Below are 27,536 nucleotides of genomic sequence, written 5' to 3' on the forward strand. Positions count from 1 at the left end.
AAAAAAAAAAAAAAAAGATCAGATAATTCTGTGTTTTGTTTTGTTTTGTTTCTTCTTCCTTAGGTATTTAGTAAAAGTCACAGCATCACATATTATCACAGTGCAAGTACAAACCTCTAAACCAGATGTGTTCTTTAAACTACAAGTCCTAGATAATGAGGAAGAAATTGTGAGTGTCACTGGAAAGGGCCATGCAGTCATTCCTGCTTTTAATTTCTTGAGTAATGAAACACATTTGAGTTCCAATGGTGAGTATTGTATTCAGTATTTGACAGTTTTATTCACTACGGCATATATATTCTTACAGTAACTTTAGATAACCACAGAAAATAGAATTTTCCCCCACTTTTTCATAAAATCCCTAGTGGTTTTGTGATTGTGTGAAATCAGCTGTATTCTTGAGCAATGAGTAGGAATCCTTGTCCCTCAGCAACAAGGAGAGATACCAAAACAATTGATTGAAATAAGATGTCCATCCTTATATTAGTCTTCTGGGGCTTGGCCTTATTTTGTAACTAAGTAGAATTGACTGAATAATTGAAGTAGTTTCTCAGTTCTGAAAATATCATGCATATGCTTTCCTTGTCCTTGAGAACTGAAATATACTTTCTTTTCAAGATCTTGCCTTTGTTTGATCTGAAAGTTCAGTGATTTGTTTTTGTTAAGAAACTGATGCCCAAGTTACAGTACATGGTGGAATATTCATAGATTATACTGAACCCTATCATTTGAATGCACCATCTTGAGCATCACTCCGTTTAGCAGAAGCACACATATTACTGGCTTTTTATCCATCATATAAGCCAGGGTACAAGCAAAAAGACTCTTGAATAAATGAGATTTTCTTAATGATAAATACTGTCTGGTTTTGACTCTGCCTCTACAACAGCTACATAATGATCATCATGGAAATGGAAGTCACTGAAGGAAAAAATACTTGCCCAAGACTTGCAAATTTATTAAATGTTCATATTGTCAGCTCTTTATGACAGCAAGCGAGATACTGAGGAAGTTTTCCCTTATGGGAGCATATGAATTTAAACAAAATTTCTTTTAGCCCAAATTTATTTGAAATAAACACCCACCACTCCACTCATTTTTTGCCTGAAGTTTATTCACTAAAGATGTACTTTCTTCTTTCTTTTTTTTTTTTAATATATTTTTTAATTAAATTTTATTGCTGTTCATTATATTGCAGTCTTGTCAACTTAGCTCTTGTTCATGGTGAGAACTGGTCTGTGTACAAAGGTCATCTTTCATAAATATGTTAAAATTCACATATTTGCTCAAATGCTTTGGAACTAGTTATTGTCCCTAACATAAATCCAGAGGGCATTAATTAAAACCGACTCTGTGCAATCCAGCAAACCAACATTGTGAATATATACTCTGTGTCCAAAGCTGGTAGCATATAAATACCTAGGGTAGGGGACAGGGAGAGAAAGAAAATAAAGCTAGGCTCTTCTCAGTGGTGCCCATTCACAAGACAAGAGGCAGGGGGCACAAACTGAAATATAGAAATGGAAAAGTAAGCATTATAAAAGCTTTTATTTTGTTTTTGCTCTTAGAGCAGTCAAAGATTGGAACAGGTTGCTGAGAGATGTTTTGGAGTCTTCATCTTGGACATAATCCAACCACAACTGGAAGTGGCTGTGAGCAACCTGTTCCACCTGACCCTGCTTTGAGAAGGGGATTTGAAATAGATAATTTCTAGAGGTTTCTTCCAGTCTCTGTCATTCACTGGTCCTGTGATAGGGGCAAAGTCTCATGTGTTGTATTTTTTTTCCTTCCCTTTTTTCTTCATGATGCAAAATTAATCCAGTATGCTTGGATATTATGTACAACTGAGCAGGTACTCATTTCCAACCAGACTGAATAGAGACAACCTTCAGTTTGATATTATAGTAACACTTTACTTTCATCCCTATGATGGAGTAAGACAACTTCCTGAACACTCTGGAGAGCATAGTTATCTTACCTAGGTGTCCTCTTTAATGCTTCAATTCCAGGCTTTCAGAAGTTTAAATTTTGCCAAACTCAGTGTTCAAGAGCTATGATCAGGTAACAGTTGTTTGTTACTGGCATTTTTATTGTTTGATAACATTAGGGCTGGGGTATTCAAGAAGCTAGAAAAGAAACTGTAATGAAAGGTTTTGTCATCTAAAATTATGTTCACCCAGTTGATTGACATTTGAGTTCTAAGTGGTGCTTAATTTTTCTGTTCAGAAGCAATAAATACAACTTAATGAGGTACATGATTCTTAGGTGCATTTTCTACAATTGTCTCTGCAAAACTTAGGCCATTTTTAACGTAAATGATGCATGTTCTACATATTTCTGCTACATTTATTATATCTAGCAGATTTGAGATCAGCTACTGTTGTGACGTCTTATTTTTTGCCTAATCTTAATTTGTTTGTTTTATATACACTTCACTTATTAAGACATTTCAATTTTACTAGTAATATTGCATAATATTTTGAATTTTCCACTACATCCATAGTTTTATAGTTACATATACATATAGTTATATGTAGTTTTATAGTTACAAATTCACTTAGACAAAGCAATTGTTTATAAGCAATCAAGTCAGCTACTGTACTCTCCATGTACACCACTATGCACCAGTGTTGTAAGATTAAATTCTTAAATCCTTTTATGAAGAATTTTAAACAATGAGTCTTCTGTAAATCAATCAGCTTCTGCCTGTTTGAGCATATTCAGATCCTAAGGCAAAGACAAATTGTACAGATACGAGATTATTGCTTTGCTAAAGCCCAAAATAGCATTGTATTTCATGTGTTCATCTTCACTATTTTGAACTGTGTAATTCTGCAACTTGATGCTTTTTTTTAAAAAAAAAATAAATAAATAAAATCTAAATTTCCAATGCTGTATGGGAAAATTAACTAATTTCTTCATGTTTATGAAACATGCATATTGCTATTTCCAATAAAGCAAAATTAAATACTACAGAGAATATGCTCTTAAAATGTAATTCATCAGATGACAATATAAGTATTTACAGGAAGTCATGGAGAGACCATCATGATACTGGGACTGAATTACCATGGTAATCAACGGTTGCTTTGATTACTGCTTTTGGATGTGGGAATGGTTTAGTAAATTTAACAGTAAACTGGTGAAAATAGAAGTAGAAAAGGTATAGGATAGCTGAGATTAGGACCAACACTACAAATACTTGAAATAAATTGCCAAGTTACCCTTAGTAATGTGAAGAAAAAAATTCCTTCAGGAAACCAGCTTGTTGACAAAGATCATAGTCTGAAGACTGGAATAATTTGAAAGGCACTATCAGGAGAAAGAGAAGAGAAATGGATTCCAGCTGATGTGGGAAGGGAGATGATGGAGCAGAATAATTAACAGGGACATTTTTGTCTTTGCCACTGCAAGCAGGGGACAGAGACAGGAGGAACTTTACAAAATATCCTCAGAAATCATACACACACATTAGGCTTTTATTTCAGCACATAAGAAAGACTAAGAGATATCAGTTACAGTAACATGCTTGAAAATAGTAGTGTTGTCATTTCAGGTTCATATTCAGAAACGGAGCCACTGAATTCTAACTGGAAAAAAAAGTAGTAATGACATTTTTTATGAATTGTATGTTTGTATGATTTTATAATGTATTTGAAAGTGAAATGAATATTATGATGCCATTTAAGTGCGTGTGAGTATGCAGAGATGCATCATTTGGAAGGAGAAACTGTGAGGCAGTGACTATTTGCAGATTATTATTAGTAGCATTTTTACAATACTAGACCATGTGCTTTAACGTTCAAGTTCTCTTCAAAAATATAGGCATTCTATATATTACAAAGTCCACCTTTTGTGAAAATGTTCCAAATCTTTCAGAGAATCAAAACAAAAAAAAAAGATTATGAAATGTACACAGTACAAGTGTGACAGCATCACATTAGCCAACCTGCTGAGTGTGTGTAGGTGCAATTTATAGCATTGTAAAAGCATGTTTCTTTGCTGTTGTTAGAAGTTTTAGGAAATTATGTCCTGTACAATAACAGCATTGGAACCTCCATACATACTGATGCAAAATTCAGTTAGGGATTTGTACAATGGACATACAATACAAGATTCACACTATTGGTATCCACTTGTGTTTTTGTTGTTGTTGTTGTTGTTTGTTTTGTTTTTTCTTGTTGTTTTTTTGTTTAAGTTTTTCCAGAAGGCACTGTCGAATCAAAGAGTAGGTATGAATTCCTTCTAGTCAGAACTTTGCTTACAAAAAACGAGATGAACAGATAGATATGCAAGAGGAAAAGTAATTTGGTGTAACAGCACCACCTGGTGATAATGGCTAGAAGTGTTATTTTGCTTGTGTATGCTTTTCAGGGAATTTTCCGGCCAGCGTGTGGTCTCATGTAGGACTACATCATTCTAAATTGAGTTATCGTCATGGTAGGATCATCCTCTTGGCAAACTATTATAGAATTATTGAATGCTTATGCTATTCAGGTTTAGGAGAGTGAGAAGAAGAGGACATTGAGGCATTCCTGAAAGCTAATTACAGCCTAAAGGATATCACCTCCCTTGAATCCTATTTACTATACGAGTTAGAGGTAGCTCCAGAGGACAGCTGCAGAGCTCCTAAAACCTAGAAACCACTCACTGCAGAGGAGCTCATCTCTGTTGGCTACAAGGAGTACATTTATTTGGCTTCACTACTTTAAAGATACCTTTTGATAAATTCTTTGCACTATTTCTTGATGACAGCGCTCATGAAGCACACATTGAAGATCATTCCTTATTACAAACTCTAATACAAATGTTGCTAATGGTAACCTCAAGGCAAGTTATCCAATCAGAAAAAGTCTGTGCAGAACTATTCTTCCGTTTGCAGTCTGAATTGTTTCTTTACAGTAGAAAATAATACTTTCTCTCAAATCTTTCTCTGAGATTACACATTTGAAAACACAGACTAAAGTTATGGAAGGATAAAACAGAAACAAACACGAGAGTATATGTAACAATGAGATTTCTCTGTATATGTCTCAGAGACTTCAGAATGTCAGACTGAGTATTAAACTAGTGCTATTCATTTTCACCTGCATTCAGAATTCCTAGGGTTATATTTTTCTTCCATCTGTCACAAGACGTGGGTACAAGTTTCACATAAATTCCAGAGTAGTCTTGACTTCTTTAGCCTGAGAAAGAATTACCTACTCTTGCACACTTCCCTTTTGAAGGATTTTCCTTTTGTGTGAATGTGCACAGGTTTAAATTTTCTGGACCAGTACTTCTGTAATAGCCTTTACTTAGCACATTCCCAGTTTCACAGTTTTTCCACATTAATACCTCCTGTAAGAGATCAGGGTATAACTTTATAAAAGGTAGATCACAAATAGTTCTATACCTCTTTTCAAGACTGGCTTTGTTTGAGCTGTCATCTGTGTCAGGCTGATGTAAGAGACTTCTATAAGGCTAGCAATTGCCAGAACTGTGGCAAATGCATCTCTCCCCTTCTTCTGCAAATGCACACAATTTATTAAATTAGGTTAATTGGGTATCCATTATATAGAGTACGAGGCTATCCATATTATGTAATATATACATAATTTTGGATTTTGCAGGGAAAAAAATTATAAGATTTTTTATAAAGAGTAACAGCAGTTAGTTATACAGTCTTTCAAATTTCTTACTATGAAGGGGTTCATTATTTGTATGCAGTATGAAATCAGGATAATAAGCATAACTTTAATTGGAACCTGATGATTACAATGCAGCATGAGAAAAATGACTATAGTAGTAATTATTTTGTATAGTTTCTGGGAGCATCTGTTTACTTTATACTAGTAGTTCACAGAATTTCTGGAAATTAACACATTTTTAATCAACTTGCAGGAAGTAAAACCCAGATTATTCAAAGCATTACAAAGAAGGATTCAGAAACTGGAGGATTAAAAAAAAAAGGTCATATTGCAACTCCAAAGGATACCAAAGCTTCTTTCAAGCCAGGATCTTTAAAAGATTTATTTACATTAGAAGAAGAATCTCTCCTCTTCGAAAACTTTGAAAATAGTAATAGAAGTCCACAACAAGTAAGAGATTTCAAATTACTGGAATTTAGTGGGGAATTGAGTGAAGAGGTATTGATAATTCTTTTAGTGCATGTGGAGATCTGATATCCCGAGGCATGAATGAGGAAACCAAAATTAAGATTGTTGTTAGATTCTGAGTGAGGCTGTGGAGAAAGGATAATGCACCTATATGCATAACCAACTAACAAGGGGTCGTTTTTGTTTTCAAATCAAGGAGGCAGTTGTATTTAGTCCTCAGGTGTGAAATGTGTTCATTTAATCATTTATCACATCAGGCATTCTTCACATACCAAGTTTAATTCAAATATAACGTGGCTTGCAGCTAAGAGACAAAAAATACTGGTAACAAGTTAAACTTCTGATGCTTCAATGCGACTTATCTTTGACATGTGATGTAAGAAAAGGCCAACTTTATTACTTCTGCTAGAGAAGCACCAGTTGCCAGTCAGCTGAATGCTTTAGTAACACACACATCTGCTTCTTTGGCCTAGAGTTGCTTAGAGAAGGATGACAAAATTGTGAACTTCTCTTAACTTCACCTAGTATTAGTTGCTTTTCTTAGAAAATAATATTTTGTTCCTCAAGCACTACTTGTTTCTCTGTTTCCATGTGTTTCTCTATGGTTTCTTCCTGATAATTTAGTTAAACTGCAACAGAATATTCTAAGAAAACAAAAATAATTGATAATAATTTCCAGTACTGTTTCTTTGACCCAATACTGGCTTTAAAACAATTAAAAAAATATATTGGAATAATTTCCTGTTCAGTGTAAATAATGTTTCAGACAACCCACTGACCCTGCTATCTCCACCTCACTTTGTGACATTATTGAATGCTGGTTTTAGTGCTCAAAGCTCTGTAGTAGGTCTTAAAATGAAAGACAGACTTCTTTGTCTTAGCACATGGCATACACAGGAAAGTAACATGGAAACTTAATGGAATGTAGCTCCTTATTGTATAGCCCATTTTAGTTTCAGTTCATTAAACACATGAGTAATTGTTTAATTTCACAGGAATTAAAATAAAATCTGTGGAATTAACACTAATTTTTTAAGCTTCTTGTGAATACTGTAATGTGCAAGCTTGTAAATTAATCATGTGTTTCATTTGCTGAGTTCAATGGCTGCTACTTTACTAGCCTACAGGGTTTTAAAATACTTTCTGTAGTTATGTCCTCAGCATGTTAACATATTGCATTTACTTTCACAGTCTCACAGGTATATCATACAGGCATTGGTGTTATATAATAGTTGGCCACTTACAGAGAGTCAGTTGCTGTTTGTTCAGACACTGAAAGAAATGGAGAAAAATGAAATCAAAGGTACGTCACCCTTAATACATATTTAGTTAGATGCTTTATATTACTGATTTTTTTAAATGTATATTGCTAAAAGCCAAGACCATATGATATTTCTTTTATTCACTGAGTGAAAAAATTAAGCAATAATCTCTTTGCTCTGAGGCTTATAGAACTGGAGTTTAGCTGTGTGATTCCTATCTTCAATTCAAAAATGATAGAGAAATCAGAGGGTACTCTGCAAAACTTACCTGAGCTTCTTAGGGCTCAACTTTAGGTAGGGTTCTAGAACAGTTGCCAAAGCATGTCTGAGAGACCAATGAAGTGGCACAATGTCATGACAAACTCAGTCCAAATATAGAAGTTTCTACTGAAAGTGGAGATGCATGCCTGCTAATAATTTAAGAAAATGCACTAACAGGAAGGGACAAAAGGCCTGTTTTCAGGATATGTATTACTTCTGTACTGCCAGGGGAAGAATTCAGGCAGGAGACAATACTGGGACAGGTCCCAAGAATATGCTTTGTATTCTAGCCAGGAAGGGGGTGGAGAAATTGCATAAATATTCCACAACCTTCCCTCCCCTCCCTCCCCCCCTTCACTTTTCTTTTTAAGGGACATAAAAAACAACACATATTAAAAGTAGTTAGAATATTAGTAAGTATCTTAGAAATTATACAAATGTCTCATATTTTCTTCTTTTACCACTGGTACTGAATATTTTAAACCCTAAATATTGTAAATGAAGATATGTCTTGCTGGATCCAGCAGCTGGATTGAGGCTGCTGTAGCTCCCTGTTGCCAGGTCCAACAGGTAGGGAGGCTGAAGTTATATTCCCAGCAGACATGTGCACTCAGAACATATGGAAACTACATATATATATATACACATGGCTAAGCATACAGATCATGGACAGGCGCTCAGAGTGCTCACATGAACACAGGCAGCACCAATGGCCTCATCCTGCTCCCTTCTCTATCTGGACAGAATTGAAGTCTAGTGAGACTATACATATATAAGGTGGATCTTTCCAGCAATTGCACTTAGACATCTAGTCTGGTCCCTGGATCCCAGCCTCTCCAGCTGCTGACATATGAAAATACATACCCTTGAGGCTGCAGCTGTACACCAGTTGCTGGTACAGACTGTAGTGTGCACACACATGCAGCTGGCCAGGTCATCCCAGTTTCCAGTAGCTGTGCACAGGCTCTCCGGCATCCAGAACTGGCCCTTAGAGACCCATGCACCCCCTTGCTCCCAGCCCAGTTTGTCTATTCACTCACTGGTTCAGGCTGATCATATCTAGCAATTACATGCTTGCTTGCACACCAACACTCTAGTTGCTGCACTGCAGACAGATGGGCCCTCTGACCCATGGTCTGGCTCCAGTTACACTCCCATCTGTACACATGTACATGGAATCAACCCAGGAAAGAGTTAGAAAGGAATTCAGTAAGAAGACAGGACAGACTGCACAGCTCAGGCACAAGGCACATTTGGACAAGAGTGCTGAACAACAAACTGTTGACATGTAGCTGTCAATTTTTAACCTCTTTCTCTATTTTCCCACTCTTGTTCCTCCCCAAATCACCCAAATCCATCCCTTTATCCAATTTTGGTTCCTCCCTTAAATATTCCATGATAACTCCTCTAGGATAACAAACTGCTTTTTTTCCCCACATCCTGTAATGCATCCAACCCCCAGGCTGCAACCACCTGAAATGGGAAAAGTGATCTGGATAGCTGCTCCGCATGTGTCATTGTCATGGGTTCCATGCCTGGACAGCTCTTAGGAGGAGCCTGGACAGGGTCTTCCTCAGAAATCCTGAATTTGGGGCTGATGGCTTCTGAGACTGATTTGGGAGTAGCTCAGCAGGGTATTTTTTTGGGCTCCCCCTCCTGCCACTGTCTCTGAGCTATTTTGTGGGTGTGCAGATGAGCTTTTATCAATCTAACCCCATATAGATGTACTTACTGGTTAGAGAAGCTACAAATGAAATGGGATGTTACAGATTTTTATATATTTTTTTTCTTTAAAGTTTGAATGTGTCAGTCCATTTACTTGTGAATGTCTCTTATAGTTCAAGGTAGTCTAATATCAAAGCATAATTTATTAGGCATTCTTACAAACAAAAAGCTTAAAGCTACCACGGATTTCAGTTTATCAGCAGTAATATGTGTGAATATTTTCTCTCAAAAATGCTGTTTAGAGGTTTGTTTTGTCACCAGGCTTCTAGCATCTTTTTACCTCCATTATAGTCTTAATTCTGGAGCTACTACTTGAATCTCTTGTTAGAGGGAATATTTCTTTTGGTTTCTGGTATTCTTCTGCCTCCAACCCAGATTCCCACAGGTACCAAGGAAATTTATTGCACTTCCTTGTTGTATTTCATTTAGAAGAGTTCACATTAGTCCCACCTGTTGTAATCTAGTAAACTGTCGCTCTGAATGAAGATCACCATGCAGTTAACAGGATATAGAAGTTCAGTGAAAACAGTGAAATTTCAATTTTTGATTAGGTCATAGATGAATAAAATCCACACTGCATATATGCAGTACTTCTGGGCTCAGTGGTAGCTATTTATACTGCTAGTTGATGTGTAGAATATATTTGGTGAAATTTCATCACTGATTAGAGTCTGAAGGCATCTTTCTGTTAAGATGTTAGAGTAATGCTTGCAGAGTAATATTGACCTTATAATATGTTGTAAGAAAGCACAAGATTTATATTACCTAATACAGCCAAACAAGATACCATCTAAATGTTAACTGCATCAGCATGTACGTAAAATTCTACTAAATGGCCAAAATGAAAATCTTTTATTTCAATTTTCTAGTTGCTTTGTTGACAATTGTTTCAAATTGAAGATGCATTGTATTTGTTTATAAATCCCATTAGCTGTCTCAATATCTGTAGAAAGCATCTCCCACTATAATATCTTTAGGTCAACCTCTGCTTGCAAGCTCATGAATTCAATTTCAGTTTAGACAGTAGTAGATTTATTATTCGTTAGTCACCACAGCTGACAGAGTACCAGTTTCATAACTTGTAAATTCAGAGTTTATGCCTCTGAAATGTGGATTGATATCTGACATTTTCATATGGAAAGTTATATCTGCTTGAGTTGAAAATGGGGCAGATTACACTGTATCAAGAACACAATACTATATGAGAGGTTATGCCTTACAGATGGATGCACAGACAACTATTTTAGTTGTTATTTCACCCTCTTAGTTTGTTGCATTCTTCACAAAATTGCATTTTCTTGCATTGTGTTAAGCTTCTGAGTTGGCTACAGCTTGTTTTTAACATACCAGCCATGCTTCTGGTCTCGATCCTTTCCTACAGCTGCCACCATGGTCTGTAAAACTGTGGGTCAAAGGAGGTCACAATCTCCTGATTTTTTTTTTTTTTTTGCTAGTTTTCAGCTGATACTACTGAAAGTTGTCATTAACTTGAATAGTCTCATGTTCAGTTCCTGGTGGCAGTCATAACTCCAGTCATACTCCAGTCATAACTTCCCTTCTCCATTTTAGCTGATATCTTGGCTCATTTATAGTCAACCAGAGTCAAGTCACAGTCAGCGTTAATGAGAATTTTCTATTCGGATTCTCTTTAAATAGAGATTTCTCTGTCCTCCAATAATTGGTGCCTCTCAAAGTAACCAAAACCTATTTCACAGTTCAGATTAACTATGTGTTTCTATTTATATAAGAATACCAATTGATTGTGTTCTCATGGAATAAAAACTAGATTGCCCAAGCCACCAACAGTTTAAAAAACAACACATACCAACAGTTCCTGTATTTACTACTTAGCATTTATTTTATGTACCCCTATTAACAGCAATATTTAACTAGAGTGCTTAGTATAAATAGGTATTTCGATGTAAAAAATATTTAATCTCTAAATATTTTTCTGATGGTGAACCAGTTTTCAAATTAAAGCAATTTGCTCTTCAAATTAAAGCAATTTGAAAACTGAGATTTACCATCTCAGGCTGCCAGCACCACTTGTCAAACACACAATTCATATAATAGCAATGTTGGTGCTTAGGCAAAAAGATATCCTCTCACCATATGATTTTTAAGAAAGCTGCAGTGAGCCAGGTGGAAAATTCTTGCAACAAATCACAATTTCAGGTACCACTTTTTCATGTAAGGCAACAGTGCCATCTGGAGTTAGTTTTGTATTAAAGCTCATTCATCATTGCAAAGAGTATTACTGCTTTGTATCACCATTTACCAGTTTTTTTTTAAACTAGTCTCTGTTTAGAAGACTCATACTACTCATTGGTATTAAATGTATGTTAGGAACATTTTTGAAGAAAGAAAGTTTTCCAGCACACAGGTGTTGTGATGATTTTTTATTTTGTCTTTGTTGTTTGTTATCCTTTTCTTTCTTCATAATCCTTAATACTGAAGTTTGACAATATTTGCAAGTAGAACTGTTAGCAAAAGTTATTTCATGACTAATATATAGTCGTATTTATTATACTATAACATCTTATAAAATGTTTTATTAAATAACACTTTGCACAAGTGAAACAATAAAAAGTATTAGCCAGAATAACCCAAGTAATCAGAAATTAGAATTACTTTTGTTGAAGTAAGAGCAGATGTTTTATTGTGCAACTGTAGCAACCCAAAGCTGAATCATCAGTGTGGGCTGAATACTGACTGCAACACATATTTCAGATATTGCCCAAGTTAACTCATCAGTTTCAGCTGTCAACTAGAGATATCTGTCTATCAAACTAGCATAGTAGAGTGAGATTGATTGCCCAAACCAGGTAGTAGAGGTAGGTGTGAAAAGGCAGGAAAGGCAATATCCTTTGGAATATTACCTTTTGTTTTTTTCCACCAGAGCAGCGAAAGTTTCTTGCACTTGTTCTGTCTTCCTGCAGGAGAACTTGCTGTCTCATTCTGGGGCAGAATTTTGTGAGAAGTTTAGCAGGATGTTCCTTTCTCCATCTCTTTCCCATCTTGTCTGTCCATAGTAAGTGATCACTTCCCTGGTGTTTGATGAAGCAGGTTAAAAAAAAAAAAAAAAAAAAATAGACCACTGAGAATACATGATGGCGCTACAGTTTTAAGACCTGTACTCAACTAAGCCATGCTTTAACCTCCCCATACTACTGCAACTGTATTGGTGGTTTGCTTCTGTTCTGGTGCAGCTTTACTGCAACTTAAGTGTCTGGACGAGCCCAACTTTAAACAATCCTTGACATTGCTATCTGTCCAGAATCCTTTCCAGGGTCTAGTCAGAGACAGGAAAAGCAACAGATGAGATTCTCAGTCATTCTCCAGCTAAATCTAAAAGTCTGGGACAACAGTCCTTTCTGTTAACTACTGTATAGTCCCACTAAATGCTTACAGCATGTGGGAGCATGATATGTTCTCAAGAAAAACTTCTGAAGAATCCTTTGTATTCTACCTATGAACAAGATATGTTCTCTGTCATTTTAATTTTGCAAATCGAGAATAACTGCTTACCATTCCTAAAAAGAAAGTATTTGTATCAATCAGAAGTTATGAGTTTCAGACAGGAATCCTTTTGTGTAATTATTTAGCTTGTCATAGACAGGACATGAGACTGGATGGTCACTAAGGTCTCTTCTGGCATTAGAGTAAATGAATCTCTGACAAATGATTGTAAAGTTCTAGAGAAGATAATTTCAAAAGTTGCTACCAGCTGTTTGTCATCACTGTCAATTGGTGTGATGCCCAAACTTTTGTGTGTGCCATACATATACAGTAACTGCCACTGAGAGTTTTTGATGACTAGTGCATCTGTTGTCAGCTGAAATTCAGACATGGCTTTTTACTTTCTGTATTCTTTTTCTATTTATTGCACCCCAGTGCAAAACATTTGCCTAGTTTTGGCCTTGGGAAAAGCCCCAAGGAGCCACTCACATTCTCCCTTACAGCCTGAGTGGTCTGCAAGCTGTATTGCTGAACTGCAGTCAGTGCCCACTCCAGGAATTTCTGGAGGATGATCCCCAAATCAGTGAAATCTGCTGAGGAAACATGGACAACACAATCTACTGGTAGCTTACAGGATAGCTCATTTTAGTCCTCTCATCTCATATGCTCACATGTGATATACATTGAGAAGTTAGTAATTAAATCCAGAGCATCAAAATAGTAAATTTCAGAGTTGTAAAATCTTTATAGCAGCCAGACAAAGCTTGTGTTATCCAATGCCATAGATAGTTTTTGTCTGATATGATTTAGCTAATGACACTGAATGTCTCTTGGTGTTTCCATAAACAATAAATAACTTATCTTTAAAAATTAATAATTCACTGAATAATGCATGTGCACTAGTCTGATTTATGGTGCTGATATGTTATGATAACGTGAAATTAAATGGAAAGACACTTGTGTAATGATATAACTTCAAATAACATCATCACTATTTTATATTTGCATTTCCTCTGGAGTTGTTTTAGTAGCTTCAATATTTGTAGAGACTGCTTTAACTTTTGCTTTCCTTTTTTAATGCATGTTTTGTTTGCATTGAATCAATTTGTGCTTAGCACTTTGGTACCATTGTACATTATTTAAGTAGCATGAGGAGAACGTAATGTAATTTATATATAAACACATATAATATTTAATATACATATATATATATTATATGTCTATATGTGTAGTTACTACATGTATGTTATAAATATGCTTGTATAAATTTCAAATTTACATTTTATATTTCCATATAAACTCAGCCACGGCATTGCAGATCTGATCCAATGCTCATTAGAGCCAGTGGAATATCTTAGTAGACTTTGGAGCAAATCAAGCAGCACTTTGATTTGCCCTCCATGGAAAGAAATTAGAAAAGCATAGCATTAAGTGAAAGGTGCCATGTTATTATTTTCAGACTCTGAAACAGTTACCCATTTCCTCTTTTTTGAAGAGAAATTGCCTGTTTGATTGAATTGATCAAATCTAGGTTTTCAGCCATTGTCTTATGTTTCAAGCACTATGAATGTGGGGTGAGACAGAGATTTCAGACACTGATCTTTTATCTTATAGTGTTGTGGATCCAGTCCAGCTTGTTTCACTTGACTTGTTCCAATGCTATTAAATCTGTATTGTATTGTATTCTATTTATCCTTTTTTATTTTTTTAACAAGAATATGGCATGCAAAAAGTCTTGTTAATAGCTCCCACTAGCTAAGACAGTGCAGAATGAAAGTGTCACAAATGTCATTTCTCAGCATCTTTATTTCAAATACAGGTCATACATTGAGCACATACTTGAGAAGATTAAATAATTAATCCAAAAATTTATCTGATTATCCTCAAAATTATAATTTTAATTTTCCCAAGTATGCATCGTCTCAAATATGTTTCTTTGCTTCAGGTTTCTTACATTTTGGGGTGGGGTTTGATTGTTCATTTGTCTGTTTTGATTGTGTGTGTGCTTCTTCCCTTCCACTCTTTCAGGTTTCCAGGGATATGAGTTAGTGAGAATGTTGGCTTTGACTACTTTGAGCTTCTCACCTACCAGGTGCATTGCACTGACAGAGTTTGTATGAGACTATATAAAATAACTAAGAATATAACAGAATGTTATACTGTAGATTACAATCCCCTTTTTGGACTGACCCATTGACAAGGCAGAAGTGCAGGAACTCTGGTAAAATTACCATCAAGTGCCATTTTGAACAAACAAGGCTGTCAGAATATGTTCCACCTTGCAAGTCTATTCTTAAAAGTTATTTTGTCCACAGTTTATTTCTTATTCCAATAATTGTTAGTATAGTACTTAACAGTATCAACTAATTATTTGGCTTTTATTTGTCTTTTCTCTTGCTGTTCTATTATGTTATTCCATCCTGTATGTTATATGGGGAAAATACAATTATGGATGATGATGGTATCCTTCAATTCATTGTGCATCGTAACTACATGTGAACAGCACATGGTGAAAAACATGAGGAGCACAGTTTTCCCCCAGCGCTTAATAATCTTGAAGGACAAAGGTCTGCAAGTGTTCCTAAATCAACCAGAAAATCAAAAGAGAAAGCAACTGAGAAGACAGAAAAGGACAAGTCCAATAAAGAAAAGGGATCACTTATGTCTCTTGTATTTCAACCTGAATATGAGGTGAGAACAAATTTAAGAATTTGGATTTGTTGAAAGTGTAATATTTATGCTAGGTATTTTCTGCTCTGTTGATCAGAATTACTAGCACTTTAATGTGTTTCTCTCTGCCCTGCTTTTCCAACTTCTTACTTTACACCCCAGAATGATTGAATTGCACATGTAAAAGACAGGTATCCTGCATTTAGAGATATGATATGCTCATTTCTTTGTGTGCAACACAACCACTGGCAGTTTCTTTTGGACATCTAGTTTCTGTCTCTGCTGAAGGTATATTAAATTCCATTAACTTGTTGTCTTGATTTCTAATTAGAGTCACTTGTACTGGTTTTCATGGGACCCTCAGGGAGATAAAATAAGTTTTCCCCTTAGGTTAATTCCTCTCTTACATGTTACAATTGTCATTAACTTATAGATATACATTGGCAGAAAAAAACACTTACCTGCTTGCAAATTCTTCTCATCTGTGATAGGATAGTTTGAATGTGTTGTGGTTGACCAACCTGTATGTGTGCTTTAAAAGTAATAACTGACTTTATGGATTGCAAACAGATTAATATAAGGTGAAGAAGAAACTGGCAGGTCTTCCTTTAGTAGCATTGCCTTTGCTGTTTTTTGTCCATTTGTTTGTTTTTGGCTGCCTCATGGGTGGTATTTCAGTGGAAGAGCATCTCCATTTTTTTTTTTTTTTTTTTTTTTTTGTGTGTGTGTGTGTGAAGAAATTTCTACTGGATTGTTTTGTTGACTAAAGTTATATCACAGCAAGCTTCCTTATGATTCATATCCACACCTCATCATACTGAGTTTGGGAACAGTGCCTTAACCCTTCTTCCAGAGCAGTCAGAGTTGCTGCATTTGAGACAGCCACATAAATGTGATGCAGCTTCAGGCTGTGTCAGATTTCTACCTTCAGCTCCAATGTTGGGGTATTCTACAGGTGCTGGGATGATAGCTTTTGGGTGCTCTTCAGTCTGTCACAAAAATAGATGCAGGTTTCAAGATGAGACTACCTGCTAATTAAGAAGATGTCTGCCTCTAGTCTTGAAGAAAAGCTGAGCTCCTACCTCTACTTCTGAATCTTGGGCTTCAAGCTTCTTGAGATGGTACACTTTTGAGAAATATGTGCAGCACAGTATTTTATTTATTAGTCAGACAGCAGAATAGACTCCTACCCTTTGAGCACTACTTGCATCCTATGGTTCTAGAGAAGCTTGCATTAAAGTAGTTTAGAGAGTTTGGGAAGTGATTGGAAAAAATCTGATGCCAACAGAGATAGAGCAAGATATATTTCTACAGAAAAAATCAAGGTTAAAAAATAATAAGACTTCTAAAAAAAAAAAAAAAACAAAAAAAAAAACTTAGAGGGGCTTGTAGCAAAGCAATTCTCCTTTCCTTTGGCAGCCAGTGTTTGTTTAGTTATGCAAGTCAAAGTCTATCGATGTATAATGTATACCAGCTGTGACAATTACAAAGGTACAGAAATGTAGCTTCATCCTAATAGTGGTCATAGATCTATATTGATAATTATATTATGTTTACGGTACTTCACTTTCAGCAAGCTGCTTTAAACAAACCGTACTGGACTTTACGTCTAGTTAGTGAGCAGAGAGAGGCAGAAGTTCTGGAGGTGAAGAAAGACACCCAGCGAGCAGATGAGATCAAAGCCATGAAACAAGCATGGGAGTCTGCAGAGCCAGGAAGAGCTGTCAAGGTAATCAGAGAGCAATCCTTGTGGTAATGTGTCTTCACAAGTTGCAAAAGCTGTTGTGACGGCTGAGCAGTTACCAAAACTGAGACACAAGTTCTGGACTCTCCTCTTCACCACTTGGAGGAAGACGGGAAATTTTTTCACAGCCTAAAGTATCAAAAGGGCAGGAATCTATATCGTCTACTTTAGGCTTCTTGAGATCACTGGGACTTTAGTTTCCATTTTACTGAACAGAGAAAAGATTCTCCTTAGAACACCTGCTACCTCTACACAACTGCAAAGCTGCCACTTGTGGCAAGCTGAATGTTTAGCACAAACAGATTCTAGTGAGAAATACATTACTATAAACATGCCAGGAAGATTCCTGTTGAAGAACTGGCACCTGGCCAAATCATCAATCTAATTGTCTCCTACAGCCAGGATTTCCAAATTCCTTCCAGGTTGCAGGTACCCATGAGCCTGTACATGCCACTCTGTATTAATTCACCGTTTTGAAGAAGCAATAGTAATTCAGATGTATCAAATGCAGCTGGGCTCTTTTAACACAACAGTGCTAAAGGTACATCTCTGAAGCAAAACCTCTTTCATGGGCCTTCCCAGTTATGCTGGCAGATTTTCTCATTTCTATTCCATGTATGCAAAGCTCATAAAATTTTCTGACACCATTTTATTAAATTCTGATCTAAGGAGAGATGCATTTCTTTGTGGTTTTGATTGGTTGTGCTGGGACTGAAAATGCAAGCACTGCATCCTAAAATTAACTGGAAATGACTCCACTTTGATGTGGCCACTTTGATGTACTCACTTTGATAGACTCTTCAGAATGCCTTTCTATCACAATTGCCTTTTTTTTTTTTTTTTTTTCACTTTGAAAATCAACTGAATTACAGCTAAAGTCTTCCATTTTAAAAGCTCCTTAGGTCTATGGCGATGTTCTAAACCAACTATGATTATGAAAATTTCATGCAGTAGTAATGTACGTAATACAATGAAAAAAGGTTTAACTTGGGTGTCTGCTATTCTAAGTAGCTTCTCTTCTCCATTCTTCTTCATCACCTGTCCCCAGCATCTGTTATTACAGGGCTTGTTGACCCAGGGAATTAGACGCCTGACTACAGGCTGACATTTGGCTCCTCTGTTCATTCTGGCAATCTGAGCTCTTAAGAGAAAGCCCGATGAGCCCAAGTCACCTTCTGAAAAGACAAGCTTAGCATCAAAGATAATTTATCCTGAGAGGGTTTGCACTCATAGATCCCATTCCTCAGGATGAAGCCCAAATCACCAAGCCTACAGGAGCTCCTAGGATGAAGTACTAGCTCCCTAAAGAAATGCAGTGAGAGGGGTTCTGACCATGTGTTCAGCTATGAGGAAAGAGATCCTGTTTTCAGGGGTTGATTTTCTTTTTAAATCCAAAGAGTATTTTAAACTGCCTGGAGGTCAGGGGTTTTGCAGTAGTTCACTGCATCTTTAGTGTACATATTCCATGTCTCAGGACTAATTTAATAGGAATCCTAGCATCTTTTCTGTTTCCTGACCCAGGCAGAGTTGTATGCTGCATTAGTGACAGCATAATTTTCTTATTTGGGATATATACTAAATATAAACAGTATGAACTGAGAAGAGTCAAACCCTTCAAAGTGTGCTGCCTACTTTCCATTTTGCTGAGCTACCATCTCACTAAGATGTTTTCATAGATCAAACCAGTGAAATATACTCACCAGTAATAATAAATTGGCATCGTATCTCAACATGTGCTGGATTCAAAGATTTGCTGTCCTATTGATTGCTTATAGATTCCTACTTTGAAAATTCTTTGGGTTTTAAAGTATGCAATAGAAGTCTTATCTGGATTAAAACTTTGTTCTCTAGGCTTTTCAGGAACGCATGAAGTTTATTAATAAGCATGCTGCAAGAGATTCAGAGGAGTCTGTAGCTGAGACTGACATTGCTGATTTAACACCCAGATCAGAAGAAAGAGGTAAGGGTATAACTTTCTGTCAGGCATGTCATCTTGATTTTTGAGCATTGTAATTTTAAGATATAAAGGGATATTAATCACTTGAAAGAAAAAAATGTCTAAAAATTAATGTGGTGTAAAACACCACAGTACAGATTTTTCTGCTATGGGTTCCCAAATATAGCCTGTACGTAGCACAACCAGTGTTTTAATGTACAATGTGAAATTAAACAGTAGGATTTAAGGCACTCTGCATAGGTTATTGAGTTCCTTAAGACGTATTTAATGCACAGTGGCATGCTTAGTCTCTATCTTCTCTGTCCCCTCTGTTTTAATTGTTATATTGCTCCAGCTGCGGACTACCATGCTAGAATTCCAACACTAAATAAAGCTGTTGTTTTTTGAAGTTCAGTGGAAAATACCTACTTCCTCAATTCCAAGTTTGGTCCCAGAGCTCATAAGTATAGAAATATTTTTTAAAATGTTTAGCAGCTGAAATTGCATATCACTAAGACACTACTACTTCTAATGCGCATTTTCTTTGTGTTAATGTTCATGGGCAATGCTCTGGAAGTGAGGTGTCAAAAAGTGCATAAAACACATACAGAGCAGCACCAGCTTCTCAGAGCTGTCTAATTTTTCTTAGTGGTGACAATTTCTATGGGGTCTTCCTCTGTATTCCCATGTAATTATTGGATGATGATGAAAATCTGAGCTAGACGCAAGGCTGCAAGTTTTTTTATTATTATTATTATTTTTTTTTTTTTTCTTCTCCTGAGAATAATGCCATGAATCAGGTCATCAGAATAATAAAGAACAATAATACTCAGTTTCCTTATGACAATATCTGGCCATGGATATTTGTATGAAACTTAGTACATAACCTGTAAAGATCAGTATTTTGTCAAACAGGTAACTAATCCTCCCAGGAATGTTTCATAACTTACAGCAGAAATAGTCTTCACATTATGCTATTGAAAAATACATCATTATTTACTTTTTGCCTTCCAGAAGAACTTGAAAAAAATATTATTTTATTTAACTTATTGGGTAAGAACTTCAAAATTAACAGCTCTCTACCAGGCTCTTTGTTCTAAACTAAGCATTTGGAGTGCAATGCAATGTCTCATGAATTAAAGAGGTGATAACCCAGTGACTTTAAGTTGTTATGGTTCAGTTCCCTAGGGTGTGGGAAAAGTCAATAATGTTCTTGAACATTTCTATAATGTTCCATGTCTTAATGAGAATTTTTAGGCTCTAGAGAATAATTTTCTGATGGGCAGTCTGAAGTACTTCCGAATTCTGTTTCACTTTCCTACACCAACAGAGAAGGCTGGTATATTTGTCTATGTTAATATAGAGGTTTACTTTTTATTTTTATTTTTTATTTTTTTTAATGCTCAGAAACCTCTTTCCTATTGTTGATGAGAAAATTTTAGTAATATCTTTAAATGTTTCAATTAATTAATGCAATAAATAGGTTAATAAGAGAGCTTTTATGGAAACAAACTATTGCAGTCATCATTAAATCTCATCAAATTTCATGGGCTTTTCCACCACAGCCAGATGAACTGAAAGAAGTAAGTGCTGGAATAATCACAACACAGCTCAGCACAGTGACATTTTTAATATCCCTATACTGTGAGAATGCTACATTAAAGCATAACACATAGACTATCCATGTGGTTAAAAACATTCTAAGATTGCATTCTTACAATTTTAAATTGTCATGGGACTTTTTTTCTTGAGATTTCTATTTTCCAAACAAAACATATGCCCAAAAGTGAATATAATATAATTTTTTAAATTATAGCCAAGACTGAGCAATCAGATTTTTATGGACATTTTGTTTGTTTATGAAAGAAAGTGATTCCTTGCTTATTAAAATTGATTCTCTAAACATTTTAAATTGGTTATTCTTGTTTATATTTACACTCCTTCATGAGTCATTTTGATTTAGCTAAAATACATGTACAAATTTCACTCTAGTATTTTTTTTAACATCTTTGATTCTATCATAAGTACCAGAAGTAAAAAATGCAGAAATATTATATCATCTCCAGCCCATATTCTCTATTAATAATTCATTTTGCTGAGCCAAGAGAGGAGGAAAAAAGCTATATTACAAATTAGATGGACCTGCCTACTATAACTGAACAACTGTTTTAATCTGTTTTGCTGTAGGTTCTTTTTCTCTTACCTCAGAAAAGAGAAAATCACAAGCAGCTATTGACCTAAGTTTACCAATGCAGCAGAAAAAATGGAAGCCTCCAGACCTTAGTCCTTACATGAGGTAAACTACAACAAAAAAAAATGCCAGTGAAACACAAAAATGAAAGACTAAGGGGTTTTGTATACATAGGAATTAGTAAATGCAATAAAATTGTTTAAGCACTTATATCTCTTCCATATTTTTATGCCATATAATAGATGTGAATTTAGACTTAGTTCTTCACATCACTGACGTAAGCTACAATTCTGTTACATACTTGTTAAAGTTGTTGTGACAACCCTGGATCATGTTTAACCTGTCCTTCATGTCGCATGCACAGAATCACGTAGTAGTTAACGTAGAGTGTAGATGGTATCTTCATGGTTTTCCACTTTGATTTTCCTGGCATGGATATTTTTAAAATCAGAAAATCAGTGCTTTCCTACATCCTAATATAATTTTTGCCTTTTTTTTTTTTTTTTTAATGTGTTGCATGTCAAAAGAGTAGAATTATTGCATTGTGTGTAATGAAAATGTGACATAAAAACCTAAAGGAAATTCATATGCATCCATATGAATGGGGGGGAAGGGGGGGAGGGAGGGAGGGAGGGAGGGGACACAAACAAACAAATGTTTCAGTGATGAATTATAATACCAAAAACTTCTAAGATATGTCTAAAAAGATATGTCTAAAAGATATTTCTAAAAAACTAAGATATTTCTTGCAAATTAAAAATGTGTAACATGTAGAAGTTTTTCATATGCTCAAAGATGAGCATGATTTTTACCAATATTTTTAAATAGGTGCTCAAGTGCCTCACCAATGCACTTCCTTATTGGTGTTAAGATGGGGAAAGGTGATTCCTTAACCATATCTAACTGTACAATGGTTACTTTACATTATGTAAGCCAAACATATACATATAGGTATTACGAAAAATATACAGTACCCTGTATATGAAATGAGATAAATATATTTGTTTTTCCATCAGAAAAACAATGTCTGAATCTGTGCTAAGAAATGAGTCTATCATTCAACAGCAAGAGATACATAAACTGGAAAAAATCAACCATTTTAGAGAACTTCGAGAGCTGGTTTTGGAGCAAAGAGAAAAAGAGCAAAATGCTAGAGCTTTATTGAAGCAAAATATACTTGAAATGTATGAGAAGCTACAGGTAGGTTTTCAAGTTTACGTTCCTGTAACTGTTACTCTGATATCCACCATTAGCATGAATATCTTGATCAACAATTCTCAAAACTTTTGTATTCCATATCAGTAGTTAGAATTATTGTACAAGTTTGAAATTTCACTTGGACAAAGGTTAAAACTAAAGTCCATAGGAAAACAAACAAACAAAACAAACAGTACTACACAACATCATGAATATTCTTAATATATTCTTGTTATAGTTATTTGCAAAAACAGAATTTTAGGACTATCACCATAACAGTATAGTTTAAAGTGAGAAGAAATTGAACATTTGATATATATGACCAGATGTACATTACATAAAGCATCTCTGTTTGTTTGTTTATTTTGTAATGTTATGGAGTTGTCTTTGGGGTTTTGCAAAGTCATAAAGAACAAGATAATTAATGTAGGAGTGAGTTGCTCCTAATATGTCCTATAGCAAAGATAGAGAACACAGACTTCCTGGAATATGTCTGATGTCAACAAATAACTGGAATTGTTAATCCTTAAAGAAACATGGCTACAAATAATAAATCTGGTATCACTAGTGAAGGTTTCATTGCTAGGATTAACTCAACCAATACATCACACATGAAATTGGTTCAAATATTCTAACAAAATTGGCTTAACTTTTGATTGTCAACAGGAACAAAATGTGTGGTCACACAGTGATGATACAGTAACCACTAACAATCAGCTGGTGACTGTTCAGAGTTCTTAAAAATGGCTACGAGACAGTAAAATTAATTTTAGATTAAACCAACTGTTTAATAGAAATAACTTGAAAACACCTCCTTAACAAGTACCCAGCCAGCTTTGTTTATATTAATTAAATATAAGCCTGCAAGGAGCCATAGTCCTCTACCAGTGACTGATTGATCCCTAATCCCTAATAACAGTGTGTCCACATTTTCAGATGTTGCTATGATTTTGGATGCCTAACATACATTATTAGGGAAAACTTTTCTAGAGTAGTTCGTCTGCTCTTTCAAGAAAGCATGTGCATTTAAGAAGTTCCACCGTAGTAATCTTTGTTACTTACAAATATGCATATTGTGCTGATTAGTAATTTTACAGTTTCTTCATCTGTAGACCGCAGAGAACTATATAAAGGTCTCCATGTATCCCCATTTTCCAGGATGGAAACATAATGGAAAAAAGTTTTTAGAAATGTCCAAGTCCCACTTGGCCTAAATGTCATTGAAGGCCAATGTGATTTAGGCTCCTTGAGTTTCTTCTGAAAATGAGACATGAGCTCCTAAACCATTTCAGTACTTCTGAAAACTAGGTTTTAAGTGTGTTTGTTGTTGTTGTTGTTGTTTTGTTTGTTTGTTTTTTAATGTGGAATATGAAAAATAGGTGTTTCTGTTTTGTTTTTGTTTTTGACAACAAAGACAGTAAGTAACAGAAGCAGGACTAGACCCAGATGTGTAACCAGTTTTTTGCCCTATCTTTTTCCCACACAATTAGCTTATTAAACCAACAGTTTAATTTTTTTTTTTTTTTAAAAAAAGGGGGGGGGGGAATTTTCATGAATTTACTCTTTTTTTCTTCATGGTGAAAAGGTTGATATATAGCTGTGTCCCTGTGAAAAATCAATAACAATACATGTCTGGGCAACAAGAAAAGGAGAGAGGTCCTACCTGTACTTATGTAGTCAGAAAGTGAAATATAATGAAAAGGATGCAGTTGCTTGTGATGAAATGCAGATTCATGTGTTGCTGTCTGGTTTTGGCTAGGCATCCTTAGATGAAGCACGAGGCCAAGTTCACAGCATTCGGGAAGCATACAGAAGCAAGCTGCTAGAGGTTGAACGCAGAAAACGTGAAGAACTGGCAGCTCAAGAAGCAATCCTGCAAACAGAACAAGAAAAGAAAAGCCCAGAAGCACACAAAAAAAAGCAAGGAAAAGGATTAGGAAAAAGAAAGTAGCTGATAGTACTACTGAATTGTACTTAACTCTTTGGGAAATAAAATCTATATGCAAAGATGAAAGACTAGTTGCTATTTTCCTGTGTTTGTGTCAAGTATGTCACATTTTATCTCTCTGACTGCTGTTATCAAAAAATTGATTTAGTATTCTTCTTTTTATCAAAGTGTTTGGTATTTTGCTTGTCATAAATGGTACTCAGAACTATTAAATTTTATACTTTTTACTGGAAATACATTTTGCAATAAAAAACCATATTGCATTCAGACTTTTCTCCCCAAATCATGCTTTCATCTTGTTTTTTCAAACAAAATGGAGCCAGTCAAGAATGAGACAAAGTTGGAACAGTGAATGTAACCTATCTGTCTTAAGTCATTTAACATGGCAGAAAAATGAGCTCCTTAAATGGATGACAACTTTTGAGTTTATAATAATTAAATAGTGGCATACCACATCTCTTACACAGGCATTGGAAGGCTGGTTTAGTAGACGCTCACAAGCTATCTGTGTACTGTAGTATTTTTTCCCTTTCACATCTGGCATCATTCTCACAAGTGGTTTTGAATCTCACAGTAGCTCTCTGTAGTGGCAAGCTCATGGCACAGCCAAGGCTTGTTGAATGCTCCCTTAAATCTTATTACTCTCTTTATCTTTCCTTAACTATATTTTTCCCATGGTGACTTTGCACAAAGTCATTACAATAAACCATCAGCTGGAACTTTAAAAAGTTTCTTAAAGGTAGAAACAGTGTGTGTATGAAATGGCATCCATAGGCTTTCTGCATAAAGTGCAAAATATTTCCCTTCAGCTCTTGCTTTGATTGGTGTAGAATTCCTATTTTTTTAATACTGTCATCAAATACAAAATAAATAAATAAATACATACATACATACATACTAGCTAGCACTGTGTAATAAGAGAGAACGGTCAAAACTTTTACAATGGGAAAAAAAAAAAAAAAAAAAAAATATCTCCTTCTAGACCAGATGGAGCTGTTATAAATGGCTTAAAGAACTTTCTGTATGTAGTCACACACCAAAGTCTAGGAAGTTTGACTGCCTACATGTTGTATATATACAATATATCCATTTCATTATCTAGGTACATGGGAAACTGAGAATTACCTATTTAATGCAACTCACAAGAAATGTTATCCTTTGTGTCCCATCCACTGATACTGGATATCCATTGCATTTTAAACTAGCCTTTCTTCTGCATCTTAATGATGTACCAGATGTGCAGCTTCTACTGGTTTTGCTCACCTCTGTTTTGCTCACCTTACTGCCTGACTTAAACTTGACTCATTCCTCTATCAGTCTGTGATGTTTGTTCTTTGTACATCGTCACACCTACACACCTGCTGTGATGCCTCTGCCTCCATTCAGCCCCCTTCCTCCCATACAACATAAACTCACTGGACTGAGTTTTTGTGTTTGCTAATAAGGAATTGACAACAGAGTCCTAAAATTGCACTGATGATTTTTATTTCAAAGAACAGGAGCTAGCTTTCGCTTTGACCCATACATGCTGCAAATAAAAAGCCTGTCAGTCTTGTGCTATAATTGCTCTGACTTTGTCCTCTCTATTTTGGAATATGGGCTACACTGCTTTATAATATTCCATCCTGTTTCCATGGCAATAGCACGTGTTGGTTGTCTTCTTATGTGAATCTCTAATGAGCTTCTGTAGAGGAAGATCAAGCTGAAGTTCTGTTCTTGATGTCACTGCAAGTGCTATAATGACATTCTGTTGTAAAAATCAATCCAACACCAGAAGCCAGCATAATCGACATCTAAATGACAAAAATTGCAGCTAATAACCTGCATGATCACAACAGTTATAAAATGACTGAAACTTAGACACAGTGTACTCAGATCTAAAATATCAAATCTAGTTCTGATGTTATGCACAATGCTTAAGCTTCATAATTTCCTTATTTTAAAGAAATTCTGTGGCATAGTCAGAATCTGTGTCTTTAGTGGCTCTTTTGTCAATCAGCAATGCAGGTATGATGAGGGAGTTATCATCATACTATTTAATTGCGTGTACTTTGGAGTATGTACTGTTTTAAGAGAAGCACAGCAGCCATGTTATTAAATACTTCTGCACATTCCAGAATGCCAAAATATCCACTTACATTGTAATGGAGCCTGATAGTCAAAAGGCTTTTTTTGGATTTTGCCAAAGAATTCAAAAACATTGGACCCAGAAATGAATGAAAATTTCTAAAACCTCAGTTTTACATCAACACTACAGCTCTTTACATTATGTACTACATTGCAGGCTAAGTTAGTGGATAGAGATGAACAAAATTTACAATAAAATGTGCCTGTATTTCAAAGAAGTCATTGTTAGCAATTTAAGGAGCTATCATGTATTGTACTTTAAGAAAAACAAATAAGTAAAAGTATCAGTTGTGTTTAAAATGATATGATTTTTGCCTTCAATTTGTAGACCAAGTTGCCCCAAAGTCAAGCCATGTGTGTTCACATGGATAAAACACTTTTGTCCCTTTGCCCTTTAGCAGTAAGAAAGACAGCTTTTAAGCATAGCAATTTTGTGAAACCTAATAATCCTTTATATCAAAGGAACTTAATGCCTATATTCAGTACAAGAAATTGCTCAAATTCTATTTTTACAGATTGCTCCTTTAAGAAAGAGATCATATTGCATCAAGCATTTGTATTTTCCCTAGGTTTCCTGTAATAAAAGCTCTAGAACTGGTCCTGTTTATGCTCAGCTTGGACATTCAGGGCTGGATTCGGTAAAGGTATAAGGATAAGTTTTAAACCATGTTCTTTCTTATTCAGTAAAGGACTTCAGCAAAAGACTGGAACATGGGGTTGAGCCCTTAACAGAACAGAATAGATAGGAGAAGCATTTCTGAATCAAGACACAATTGCATGATCTTTTATGACAGTATTTTTGGAAGCGCAGTGGAGGAATGGCTGCATGAAAGCATACTTTACCAGTTACCTGGTGTCTTCAAGTCACAGAGTAGAGGGCTTGGGGAGCTTATTTTTCCTTTTTTTTTTTTTTTTTTT

The 27,536-nt window shown here is 35.4% G+C and overlaps 1 protein-coding gene across 2 annotated transcripts in view; it reads left to right on the forward strand.

Annotated features, from left to right (window-relative positions):
* The window catches only part of ADGB (androglobin), a 113,816-nt gene extending 89,259 nt beyond the window's left edge, over positions 1-24,557 (forward strand). For both annotated transcript variants that reach the window (XM_035321928.1, XM_035321929.1), the window contains 9 exons: positions 64-248; positions 5,884-6,080; positions 7,290-7,401; positions 15,309-15,496; positions 17,049-17,204; positions 19,071-19,179; positions 21,343-21,451; positions 22,363-22,546; positions 24,303-24,557. In XM_035321928.1, the coding sequence (XP_035177819.1) occupies positions 64-248; positions 5,884-6,080; positions 7,290-7,401; positions 15,309-15,496; positions 17,049-17,204; positions 19,071-19,179; positions 21,343-21,451; positions 22,363-22,546; positions 24,303-24,494 (1,432 nt within the window). In that variant the 3' untranslated portion in view covers positions 24,495-24,557. The remainder of the gene's footprint in view (positions 1-63; positions 249-5,883; positions 6,081-7,289; positions 7,402-15,308; positions 15,497-17,048; positions 17,205-19,070; positions 19,180-21,342; positions 21,452-22,362; positions 22,547-24,302) is intronic.
* The last annotated feature ends 2,979 nt before the right edge of the window (positions 24,558-27,536 follow it).

Source organism: Oxyura jamaicensis, chromosome 3 (assembly GCF_011077185.1).
Source record: "Oxyura jamaicensis isolate SHBP4307 breed ruddy duck chromosome 3, BPBGC_Ojam_1.0, whole genome shotgun sequence".
Classification (NCBI taxonomy): Eukaryota; Metazoa; Chordata; class Aves; order Anseriformes; family Anatidae; genus Oxyura; species Oxyura jamaicensis.